The sequence below is a fragment of the Alligator sinensis genome, unplaced genomic scaffold, assembly GCF_000455745.1.
Source record: "Alligator sinensis unplaced genomic scaffold, ASM45574v1 scaffold628_2, whole genome shotgun sequence".
In the NCBI taxonomy this organism is placed as follows: Eukaryota; Metazoa; Chordata; order Crocodylia; family Alligatoridae; genus Alligator; species Alligator sinensis.
The window spans coordinates 1,962,790-1,975,754 of record NW_005841833.1 but is presented as its reverse complement, the minus strand read 5'-3'; the positions used below and the strand labels follow the sequence as shown (position 1 = coordinate 1,975,754).

Below are 12,965 nucleotides of genomic sequence, written 5' to 3'. Positions count from 1 at the left end.
CAGGAAGGAGACGACATCTGTGGATTCCCAGTAGCTGGCATGGAAGAGGTGGGGTAAGGCGACAGTCGGAAAGGCTGTCAGAGCATCGGGACAGTACAGAGCATAGTCTATTCTTTTTGTTCCCCACCACTTGGCAGCAACTAGTAAAAGAAAAGTCTCGTTAAAGAATAAAGGGCAGGTGGTGAGAGAGCACAGCACCAAACATTCATCTCAAGTCACCGGGTTCTCACGCCAGGAAATCTCTTTCTGGCCCATTTCATTGGCTAGGCGGAGCAAAATGGGATGAGGGCTTGAAGGATTAGTGAGTTAGCCAAGGAACACGAGGCACAGAGCATGAGCTTGCCTGTTGGGAATCAAGTGGCAAGGCACTGGAGGGCAGGTCTGACTGGGCTCTTAAGCCACGCTCAAGGGGAACTAGAGGAGTACTAGGCCTCACACCCTGGTGCTCATCATAAAAACAACAAGAAGGGGCATACACACATTGTGGATGCTCCCCTGGGTGGCAGCCAGTGGGTGTCCTGTGTGGAGGTCCCCCCAACTCAGGATAGTGCTGAGCAGCATAGCTGCTGCGGGGCTGCAGTAGTCGGGGTGGGTGCCAGGTCCAGGCCATTAGGGCTGGGGATGAGCTGGTTAGGTGCCCATGGACAGCAAGTGCATCCGGTTATTGGGAAAATGTGCCACATTTTCACCTTTCACTCAGGGAACGAACCCGCTGGAACCCAGCTACCAAGTCTCGCAAGTTGACGAGCCACATGCTCATTGCTGTGGAAAGCTGCGGGACGGGCAATGGAGCCTGCGTTCTGAGAAATGCCTCAAAGCCTTAATCACCATCAGCTTGCAGGCTGCTGGCTGGCAGCATCTCAAGTGCTGCAGCGACCACTGGCTCAGCCTCCGCTGGGAGGGGTCCCAACCGTGCCCCCTGGACCCAGTGAAGGGCTCCTGAAGTCTGCAGCTCTCAGAACAGGGGATCCAACAACCTTCTGGGATGAGGTGGAGTGGGGTGGGGGTACAAGGGGCGAAGCCATGGACAACGAGTCTCCAGGCTCCATTGGCATCTACCTTGAAGGGACGAGGTGCTGCAGAGGAAGCTGGTCATTACTGGGTAATTTCAAGCCCAGCAGAAAAGCCCATGGGTGTTTTCATCCACGGTCATGTCTGGCTTCAGGCAAGAGCCCCACCCTGGAGCAACACACCCCTGGGAGTGCAGTGGATAGACAGGTGGCCCCATACCTGTATGTTCACTGGGGGAATAGCTCTCAGATCCCACCAAGACCCAAATGCGCACTGGATCCTGCTTTTCCATGGTAGCGCAGGCCAATGCTCCCCTACACTCCCAATTCCCTGTCCCCAACGCTTCTTGTATCCTGTCTGCAGACCAGTTTCAGAAGTGCCAACTGCCCGCACAGGACCCACAGCCAGTCCTTCTCACTTACCATCCCAGGCTGTGGCCACACTTTGATGCTGCACCAAGCTCCATTTTAAATGACCGCGCATTCATCTATTCAAGCCAGTGAGAAGACACATGTTCCAGCCCAAAGCTTTCAGCGCCAAAAGCAAGAGGGCTGCTTCCCCAGAAGCTGGGAGTTTCAAATATCCCCCATGCTTCATGGTGAACCAGCAGCCATAGGAAGAGATGCTCAGATCAGAGGAGTACTAGGAGGACTCATGTTTGCATGCGAGGTGCAAGCTGGGACTCTGACACAGGCTTTGCAGAGCCTGTGTTTCTTTAGTGCCTTTCTCCTGTGATCTGGATTTCCAAGAAAGCCCTTTAGTTCCAGTGATGGCAACACATCGTCTCTGGAACAAAAATCTTCAAAGATAAATTTTGGTTGGCACTCGACATCCCCAGGGCAGGGATGCACATACCTTCCCAATAGGCCCGTCACGGCAGACTGTTCTGGGTCATGACGCTGTTGCATACGTGCTCCTAGCATAGCATCAGCTGCTATAAACACAGCAGTGCTTTGCCCCCGCCAATTATTACTGCTTCCAGTAGGGACAATAAGCAGGAGGAGTTGCTGGAAGACGCTGCTTCCCATGCACCATACAGAATCAACCCACAACAGCCTTTGGTGCAGGGCTTCTAACCTAACAGCTCCCTTCTCAGGTTTCTGGACCAGGAATCAACATTTATGGTTTAAGTCCCAACTTCCCGTTCCTGTGTTTATTTTCAGAGTCTCTATGCAGAACAGCCAGGATTAACTCTTACATGCTGGGAAGGGACTGGTGAGGGCTGCAGATCAGAGCAGGGGCCCGCAAAGCTCTGCCTAGAAGAGCTCATGCTCTCGCCAGCTGTTAGTGACAGGACAGTTAATCTTCCAAGCAAAGTAGAAAGCGAGTATTTGTTAAACCCACGTCCAAAGGGTGTAAGTGCTCTGGTGAAAAAAGGTGGCAAATAGATTTGCTCAGGAGAAGGGCATTGTCCCCATCAGGCAAGCCTGGCTGGAGAGGGCAAGCCCCTCCGCTCCAGAATACCTTGTGCAAGATCCAGGTCGGGGGTCTGTAGCGCACAGTCTGGATCCTGACTCGACGGCCCCTCAAACCTTCGTCCTAAGGGACTCTGTGGCATTTCGGGTTTGAGCTGTCTATGCCTTTTGGATGAGGTCTGGGTAGGGGATTTGTGAGGGAGGGCAAGGAGGGACAGGAGGCTAAAACCTTTGCAATGGTTAAGATGAGTTTTGGTTTCTAAAGAAACAAAATAAGATAAAACCACACTTGTTATCGCAGCAGGCACATGCGAACGCAACGTCCTCCATGCTGATCAAAAAACTGAGCTCCAGGTCTCGCACACGGGAACCATTGTTCTGGAGCCGCCGCTAAGAACTTACACCTGGTTATCCACCTGGGGGCTTCCTGCCACGTCACCTGGCCTGATGCTAGAGATTTAAGGAAGGTCGAGGCTGGGAATCTTCTTCCCAGGACTCAGTAGCTGCTCAGTTGGGCTCAGGTGCCTCTCTACCCTCCCTTCTGACCGATGGCAGACTAACACGGTGAACTGCCTCTCTGCTCGGTGACTGCCATAGTCCGGAGGATGTGGCAGCACAAACAGCCTCTACGTGGGGAGGAAGAAGTCAGAGCTGAAGCTACAGAAACAACTGCCTTACCCTCATTAAGATGCCCCCAAATCCTGCCCTGCAAAAGAGACCTCCGCAGATGCCCAGGGGTGCGGATTCCCAAACAGCTCCTTTCCCTTCCTACGAAGGTGGTGTGTGAAACTGCTTCCCGTCACCCTCCCTGAGTCACACTGGTGACAGTACACGGTATACACCCCACGCTGGCCTAGCCAGGCCGATTCACTAGCAGGAGGGTTACTGGGCCAGCAACTTCAGGCACCAATTTTGCGGGAAGGGAAAGGAGCCGTCTTGCAGGAGAGGAGGGTCCTGGCTCTTTAGCAAGGGCTGACACCCCGAGACAAGTCAGCCACTGAAGTGAAACAGGCTTTGACCAAACAAATTGGTCTGGCTAAAAATCCTTTTCATCCCCAGTAGCTTAGCGCTTGCTCTGACAATGCCATCGTTTCGTTAGCTCTCTGCTAAACAAGAGACTAAACAAGCTAACTTCCTAATGCAAAACTCAGCCACGCCACCCACCCTCATTCTTCACCGCAGGCCTTTTATTTCTAAGCCAGAAATCAGCAAGGAAAGGGCACAGGCCTATTCCCACCCTCCACCCCCGCAGGCCACCTTTAAGTAATCTCTCACCAGCCACCTGCCAGATCCTACATTATTTATCTAGGTGTGCTGATTACCAGCTAGTTGTTCAGTCTACAATCATCAGCTGAGGAGCAGAAATACCCATTTGTTGTCTGAATGATGCACAGGGGCCAACTGCTTTTCAAGGTTATAGCAGATATATATCCTGAGATATATAGATGTATATATATAAGTATAACCAATAATCTTGATGAGTGTGTGAGTATGAATGTGAATGTGAGTATGAGCGTGTGAGTGTGTACACAAATTTATGCCCATAATCTCCAACGTACTCCATCATGCATAATACAGTGACAGCCCACCGTATTATAATTGCAGGCATCTGGTTCCTCCAAGGGATACATTAACATGTGTCATTGACTATGATAAAACGGAGCTGAGGTGGAACAGTTCCAGCTTCTTAATAATTGAAAATATAGTCTCCGACAACCTATTACAATCTATATCCTCCACCACTGCCAGGTTCCCAGCAAGCAGCAGAGACGGCGCCGGCCATAACATTCAGCTGTGGTATTCAGACATCCCCAGACACTGTGGTTCAAGCTCAAGCTCCAGTTCAGGGGAGCGACCAAATCTGGAGTAGAGTCCGATTTGTCTCTGCACAGACCCACTGTGTGGACCCTTTCCACACTATCTGCAGCCCCCCTCCTGGGGGGAGAAAGCAGGGAGCACCATATATCAGGAGGGTACATTTAAACAAGACATGTAATTGTAACAAGAGGACAAATAGTCTGATGGTTCAACAGTGAACAGTCCGAACAGCTGCCCGTCTCTGAAGACAGCCATTGCAAACAGGGTAAACTGGACCCGTGTCCCATAAAACATCTGTCAACACACTGCATTCCCCACCAGTGTCACACGACCGGCCCATCTAATTCAAATGGAAAAAGACATAACATTGCGACAAGTCAGGCAAGCTCTCAGAAGTACATACATTCATGAGGACACTCCAGCTGACATCAGTTTGCCAGCACATCAACAGCTGGCTGATTTTTTGCTTTGCAGGAGATAAGGGAGCTTGTTCTTATCATACCAAGGAGCGAACTCCATTTCAAATGCCATGCTCAGAGGACTCTGATAATCTTCTGTGCTGCTGTTACTCATTTTAATTGAGTGCTAGGGGAAGACCTGTAGAAGTTGCTCCTTGCGACACTCTCCACAACAGGAAATACCATCCACATTCCCCACTCCCTCCCTGCCCCATGTCTGGAAGGATCACACATCAGTACAGCGGCTCTCCCAAACCTAAGGATCTCCATTGCAAACCTGTCCAACAAACAAAGACAGAACAGATGCGCGGGTCTTCCCTGCCTGGCCTGGTGTGTAGTGCTGCTATGTTAGTGCGAGACTGAGAAGAAGTCTTGGAGGGTGCGAAACACTTACTGTTGGCTATGTTGGAAGCAGTGTAACTGTCTGCCATTCCTGAGACCTGGCTGGCAATGCTGATCTCACTGGCTCTCCGGAACCCCCTGAACTGAGGGGCTGTAATAGGGGTGGACAGGGACGCGTTTTCCATGAAGACGGCACCATGAGACTGAACAACATCTGCTATGAAGTCGAAACAGGGAAATCAAAATATTAGACCAACAAACAGAGACCGGGGCAAGACAAATGCAAGAGGAGAAAGGCAAAACAAGGCTCTCAGATGCAAAACCTTTTTTAAGAGCTGATTGGAAAGAAATGCATTTCATCTGAGCTCTACTTTGAAAAGGAAGCGAACACCACAGCAGGCAAAAGTAGGGTCAGCCGCGAGAACCCTCATCGCCGACTGAGAGCAGCAAAACAATTAGCAACAAAAATCAGGAGAGGGTTATCTAAGCAGCAATAGTAAAACCATGGGCTGTACATACACATATGAATATACACCACTGTATATATTCATGTGGTTAGCCAGAGAACTGAGAGAAGGAGAGTAACATAAAGACTTAACTGGGAGATACTGGGGTGGTTGGGGGAGTGGGGGTTGCAACATTAAAAAAAAATCTTTTCAAAAAGGAAAAAACAGAAACACAAGATTATTAGAACAAAATGCTCATGGTTTGGATAGCCAAGTTGGACCTGAATGCAGCAGTTAACTGATACAGCCAACGTTTGTGTAACTACCATTTCGGTCCTGAATCAGTATTCAGGGCTCTCTGAAATAGGTCGTCGAGGTGGGGCTGTGTACTCGCATTTCCCATACAGACCAACAGACTTTGGGAATGTCCAGTCTCCTTGAAATCTCATCTACGCTAGTGTCAATGTCTGTACTGAAGAGCCCAAATTTGGGCCTCTGGACTTGGAAAAGTTTGGCCTAATCCTTTATTTACTAAATACAATGGGATTAAGAGAGAAAATGTTGCGTGTGTGGAGAGAGAGAGACAGAGAGAGAGTGTTATTACTGGAAAACTGACCTTGAATTTCAGGCAACTGACAACAATTGCAAGACGTACGTGCGCCTGTCCTCCTCCAAGTAAAATTAAGAACGCTTTTTCTTTCTTTTGTTAAACCATATGGGAGGTAACGTATAGAGCGGCTAGCAAACCCGACTGGGAGTGCGGAGGACCCCTGGGTTCTTTTCCCAGCCGTTCCACTGATGTGTTGTGACATGCTCAAAGTCGCACTTAAACTCTGGTTTCTGTTTCCTATCTGTGACAGGTACATATCAATACTCACATACCCTCGTCACAAGGATGTTGCAAGGTTATATTCACTTGTGTGTGCGATGCACACTGAGATATCCTTGCTCCCCCCCCCTCCTGACCTTGGAGTCTGCCCCTGCCCCTGCGCTTCACAGATGGCTGGAGCCGTGCCTGGAAGGCCACTTGGCTCGTCACCCTGCCCCGTGCATACACTCCCTGCACTTTCCTCCACTCTCCATCGTGCACTGAGCTGCCAGTGATCAAGGCTGTTGCACAGTGTCTGTAGTGTAGCGTGTCACAGCACCATGCTGTGTAGGGGAACTGCACTCCAGCTGACGTTCTCCAAAAAAAAGTGGGGAGATGAAAAGGAAACAGGACACGGTCACATTCTGGGGAGTTGCACATGAAAGGGGGATTTAGGATGGTCTACAACAGGTTTTCTATCCCACTCTGGTACTAACTTGCTGTATACCTAGGGCATTGTGCAATTAGGGCATACCTAGGGCACTGACCCTTCACCTCTCTGAGCCTTTTCCCCTCCCATCCTTTGTTGTCCTGTCTATTTGCACTCCGATCTCTCTGAAGTGAAGGCTGCCTCCCTCCTATGGGTTTCTAAAGCACCTAATGAGGCCCATGGCAGCACTGCAACACAAACTCAGCTACACAGTCATGCATCCAGAGGGCCGGGAGCATGAAGGATGCAACCAGCTCGCCATGAATTCAGCACACAAGCAGCCAGGCTTCACTATGGGTGCAGAGGCAAAGCACTGGCTTTAGGTTGGGCTTAGCTAACAGCCCCTGGCTCAGCCAGATGCAAGGTGACGTCTCAAGCTTCTCTTGCAATGACTTGAGCTGGAGTTGAGCTAAACCTCTCATCTGGGATCGCCGCCAGACGAGCCAAGCCCAGACCAGCAAGGCTGCAGCAGAAAGTCTCTCCAATCCACGAGACAGTACCGTTTGCAAGCTGCATTGAAAGTCTTTTGTACCTCACAGGATTAGGGTCATGAACAAAGCAGGCAGAAGAAAGGAAGCAACCCCATTTTCAGGGGTTTTCTTTGCTTATAAAAATCTACAAAATTGCAGCAGCAGAACAGATTAAACACCCACCTGGCCTGGTAGCCTAGCTGTACCCAAAGAACAGCATTTAACACCTATGCACACAAATGCACCTAATTGCACAATGCTCTCACACCAGTTGTTGAGAGGGGGGGATTTTTTTTTCCAGTTGCAACTAGCAAGGATAACACCTAATATAGAACAACTTTTCATCATGCTCGTATAAGACTGCTGTCTGGTGGCATTGCACTTGTATAGCTCAAGAGCTGGGTAGTAAGAGTAGTAAGGAGCAGATCCTTGAATAAGACAATGATACTGGGCCACACAGCTCTCATGATCTTATCAAGAGACCGCCCGCCAATATTTAGCGCTTTTTTTTTTTTTTTTTTAAAGTCCCAGCTGCTGCCATCAGAGACTGCATGAGCATCTCTGCTTCCATTTAAAAACCAAAATTCTCCAGAAACTGTTTCTCAAAAGTTTGAAAATGTGAAGTGAGAGACCCTGGAAAGCTCAAGAACCAGGAGGCAAATAATGAGAAAATCTTTAATGTGCATCATTATTGGTATTTAAAAAAAATACATTACTTTTAAGGCAGTCTCATTATTGCCTGAAGTCTGACTCATGGCTTTTGAACACTTGGGGTTGGTCACACTGGGTATGGAGCACAAAAATTTTAACAGCACCCTAGCTGGTGTTGCCGCAAAGGCTATTTTCATTCATAATGTAACTAAACTATTTAGCCGAATCATACCCATGCTGAGGGGAAGCTATTTCTTCACAGGATGAAATGCTGGCTCTGACAGCAATGTTTCCTTACTCAGCCTACATAGCATTTGCTTTTGTGTTTTCAAAGGCTCCGTTTTATCTTTCCTTTTCTGTGGGAAAAAAGATCCCTTTTCAGGCTGTGCATCCCAACCCCATAACAGAGGGATTTCCCAAGACAAGAAAAAGGGCAGGAAACAAGGATGGAAAACTTATCCAGAAAACTGGTTCCACCCATTTCCACACTTTAGTGGGACTCGGGGATTTCCCACCATCCCAAATCCGTAAGTGAAACCAATTTGCAAACCATCTCCTGGGATGTTAGATGCCACAGGACCGTGAGGTTCACCCACAGAAATGATTGGGGAGTCACGTTACAAATTGCTTGATATAAATGACTTGAGACCGTGCCAATTCTAAGCAAGCAAATGCACCGAGTTTCAAAGCAGCTAGATTTAGACTGTGCAAATTATCTTTCTTCCCCCACCCCCATTTCATTTGATGGCACCACTTTGTCCCATGCCAAAGCCAGGATATTCAAATCAGTGGCCTAAAGCTAGATGTCAAACACAGGCACTGAACTGGGAACAGTGGTGCCAAAAACCTGCTGGAAAGTCGCTTATTTAGGTGTATGTGTTCGATAACAGCCTGAATGTTGTTCAGTAAATGCCTGATAGTAAGAGTAAGAGTAATGCAGTCTTAGAAACAGGGAATCTTGTTACAGCACCATTTCTGTGAATAGATCTGTGCTTGAAAAAAGGGGGGAAGGTGTGTGTCTGCGTGTGTCTGTGTGTGTTACAGTGAGCAGATCAGTGCCAAGTGAATAACCATGCTTCTACTGTAGTTCCAAAGTGGGGTGTGGGAGGAAGACTGTGAAGAGAGAAGCAACATACCATCTTCTCTAACCTTAAGATGAGGCTCCTTAACCCCTAACTGAAAGCTAGGTCTCTTCATTTAAAGCCTTATCCATCCATGTGCTGACTTGCACTGAGCTGCCCTCCTTCTGTAACACTGACAGCGAGTTAAGTCCGTAGGGCGCCGGGGTGGCCTGCATTCAGCAAGCAGGCTATTGCAATGCAGCCTGGTATGCTGCAAAGGAATGCAGAGCCTCTGGCATGACACAGAAGCTAGGGATGTTTAGAGTAGCAAGGGAGATTTGGGGAGAAAGTAAAAAAGAAAAACACCCCACCAAGCTCAGCACTGGCCTAGCTCTGCTCCTGCTCAAGTCAGTGATAAGACAGTGAACACCTTCGAAAATCTAACCTGCAACTTCAAAAGCAATGTAAAAGAGGCAATAACCATTCAGGAGACTTTTACAGTCCTGAAAATCCCCTGGAAGCTGTGATGCTGGAGTGCAATGTATTATGTTGTACAATCTGATCTGAACACAGCTGGGCCATGTTACACTCTCAAGATATTGGCAGAAGGGAAGAGAGTCTCATGTGTATAATCATGGCCTGTGGGCCAAAACCAGAACAACGACTTTTGTCGGTGATCTGTAGGTGGCTGTAGTCACTGCTGCGCAGTCCTTCCAGGAGGATGGAAGGTGAAATTTTTTAAAGTTCAAAAAGCTGTCAGACATCTAGTCGCCATCTGCATCATTAGAAAGCCTCTCCCTAGGTCTATCTATCTGCTGTAAGCCCAATGGGCAACTTGCTTACTCATGTGACCAAGGGCTGCAGAAGGAGCAATATTTATAAGAAGTGGGAATGCACAAAAAATTACAGGACTGGGGAAAAAAAAACAAACAAGAAGCTGGAAGTCCTATTACACTAGCAAATGCATTATCAGCCATGTAGCTGGAAGAAAATAAGCCATGCAGCGCTGATGAAAGAAATCAAAATCAGACCAGTTCTTAAAGCACAAGTTATTTGAGAAATCAATTTAAAAACCCACACACGCCACCTCTGGATCCTGAAAGTTTTGTTCACTGTGTTCAGCCGATGCAATATTTAGGTTTAAGCATGAGATGCTCATTTTTAAGCACTTTCTGGCATGGACATATGCTACCCTCCAATTTCTTGGGCAGTCCATCTGACTGCACTAGCAAGTGCTGCCCACTGTAAGCAAGGAACGAGTGTGCATTTGAACAAGAAATTCTGTGCCTGGTATAAACTGTACAAGCCCCAAAGAAAAGCAAAGTGAGCATGGGACCACAAGCCTTTCAGCAGCAGAGCCAGAGGGGAAAGACACATATTGTCTGACCTCCCTCTCCCCTTCCAGCACGAGAAATGAAAGAGGAGACAATTTGTGGCTCAATTCCCACCATTCCCACCCTTGGCTTGTGGTCCTGTACTTGGCTCAGGGCCCCTTGGGCAAGTATACATGATTATGCAGGTACTTCCCTTGTCGTACTCAGAAACACAGTGCAAAGCTTTCAGCCCCATAAGGCAGGACAGCATTCTCCAAGTAGCACCCCTGATACCCAACACAAGATCACAGAAAAGTGTAGATTACACACACTCAGCAAAAACAGCATTTTTATTGGAAACATCTTGCCAATTCAGAACAGGAACAGGGATACTGGTTTCCATGAAGTTGTCCTGGCGCTGGAGAGCAACCAATGGGCTGCTTTCCATGAGGAGGATGGGGCTGTTCTGGACTGTCTCAACTAGAAGCAGATGGGGAAGAAAACAAAAGGACAAGAACAACAGACATGTGGCTACATATTGTAAAACATACAAACAGTTACCATCAACCACTTGCAACTAGAATTCAGGCTCTTCCAAAAAGGACCACCTTCAGGTACGACAGGTAAAAGCCACCAATGTAGATGATCTTCCAAATAAGCCCAAATTCAGTGCCTTACTGGTTAAAGAGTGCGACAACACAGGAAAACAAGAACGACATTTCAAGTACAAAAAAAGATGGAAGTCCTCTCGTGTAGCTTTTCAAAATGATCACCAGACATAATGATCTAGTTTATGCAGTGGACTCCTCTTAGGGTGTGAAATATTCCTCCCCCAAAAGTGAAGACTTACTTTCTTCAGCTTTCTAATACACTGAAACTGGGGACAGTTCATTGATTTCACTACAAATGGAGCTTTGCACATTGCTGTACTCGAACTGGTTCTCTCTTCTGCATTAGGGAGGGGAAGACTGGAAGAATTGAAAGGAGACTTTCAGAGCACTGAAGCTTTACTTTATGGGAAAAGATGTAGAGGAGCAGCTCAACAGAAGGTGTTATGTGCAGCTAGCTGTGACCGAGCACCTGGACTTTACATGATTACCAAGTCATACACTTTAATTATAGTAGCAATTAACTTTCCTGGAGTGCCCTGCAGTGAACACTGTAGCTTCAATCTTAGCTTTGCAAATCACAATTAAAACAAGTCTTTTCAGTAATGTGTGAATCACAACAGTGATGTTTTGCTCCCAAATAAAGAAGGATGGCCTGTTATCTTTACGACGAGCAAATGAAAAGCTTTCACCTCATACGAAGGAAAGAGCAGAGAGCTGCTTGTTTGTCGGTCGCTTTATTCATTGCACCAGAACAATGTTCATTCTCATAACTAACCTCAAATCAGAGGAGGGTTTTAGGATCACCCTACAAATCCTGCAGTCAGAGTTATTGCTGTTTGGAGCTAGACTCACTGGAATGGAAAGAAGCTCTAACTTAAACAAGGATGCCCTAACTAATGTCAGGAAAGAAAAACAAAGTAATCCGTCCCTGCTATTGCACAGGATGATAACCTAAATGCACTGGAGCGTTGGCCTCAGGCCCCATCTAGCCACATACAGTATAAAAACCAGTTTCCAAAAGGTTGAAAACAAGTGGGGTACAGGCCTCTACCATGCTCTTTGAATAGGAACTCAGCACCAGACCCCCGTGCCTGTGCTGAAATCAGCACTGGTTGGGATGAGGGAGAGTGGTTTGATGGGGGGCTGAGACAGGGCAGCACAGGGTAGGCAAAGGACACTGCAGCCGTTTTCCAGTCGCCCTTACTGCTCACCAGGAGGCCCAGCTGGGCACTGCTGCACTCAAAGGAGAGAGAAAGGCCATGAAACGTGTCCAAGGGAAACTGTATGCCTTATAGGCAACCATCCAGCATCTCCAGGGCAATCCTGGACCTTGCCCACACACCTCAGCCTTTCCCCCATCAGCTTGCTTCCTCAATATATGGGCAAAGCAAATCGTACCAGCACCTCCACAGGGGGCTGCACTCCCCCTTGACCATTCTCAGACCCCTGAAAGATCAAGCCCTTAAAAGCTCCACCTGACTCTTTCTGAACAATGCTCTAACCTCAAATACAGACTAGTGCTGTAAAATGGAGGACTTCATATGGAGCACAGCACATGCTGCGTGGGCCTTAATGAACAGTAACAGCATTTCGACTGCGAGGCACTGAATTTGGAGGGAGGAAACCACTTGCCTGAGAAATCGTTAATGAAGCTAATGCCATGGGGCCAATCCTGTACTCCGCAGGTGGTTAAAACTCCAACTGACCTCAAGTGATTGCATCAAGAGCAAGGACACAGGGCTGTAGGCAGACAACGTGGATCCAAAAAGTGACTTACCCAAAAGAGCAGAATTGCCGTCGCCCAACGGGAACCTCTGGTAGCGTGGAATATTGAAGGGGGGCAACAGGTAGAATTTCTTTTCCAAGAGAGGCTCTAAGCGAGAGGCAGAGGGGTCTGCAGGATGGAACAGGTTATAGACCTGCTGACAGGCTGGTCTGAGCTGAAAGACTATGAAGAAAAAGAGGAGGAAAAAAAATGAGACACACTTCCAAGTATTACAAAGTTATTTGCAAGGCTTGTATTAATTTGCAAAGGGTTATTTGCTATCTGTAAAATGCGCTGCTAGGGAAA

The 12,965-nt window shown here is 47.8% G+C and overlaps 1 protein-coding gene across 11 annotated transcripts in view; it reads right to left on the bottom strand.

Annotated features, from left to right (window-relative positions):
• The window catches only part of PITPNM2 (phosphatidylinositol transfer protein membrane associated 2), a 177,835-nt gene that overhangs the window by 9,434 nt on the left and 155,436 nt on the right, over positions 1 to 12,965 (bottom strand). For 6 of the 11 annotated variants that reach the window (XM_025198266.1, XM_006015129.3, XM_025198257.1 and 3 more), the window contains 5 exons: positions 12,672 to 12,842; positions 10,614 to 10,763; positions 5,097 to 5,261; positions 2,476 to 2,685; positions 1 to 140 (listed from right to left, as the gene is read on the bottom strand). In XM_025198266.1, the coding sequence (XP_025054051.1) occupies positions 1 to 140; positions 2,476 to 2,685; positions 5,097 to 5,261; positions 10,614 to 10,763; positions 12,672 to 12,842 (836 nt within the window). The remainder of the gene's footprint in view (positions 141 to 2,475; positions 2,686 to 5,096; positions 5,262 to 10,613; positions 10,764 to 12,671; positions 12,843 to 12,965) is intronic. The other 5 variants (XM_025198287.1, XM_025198298.1, XM_025198305.1 and 2 more) reach the window with 5 other exon arrangements.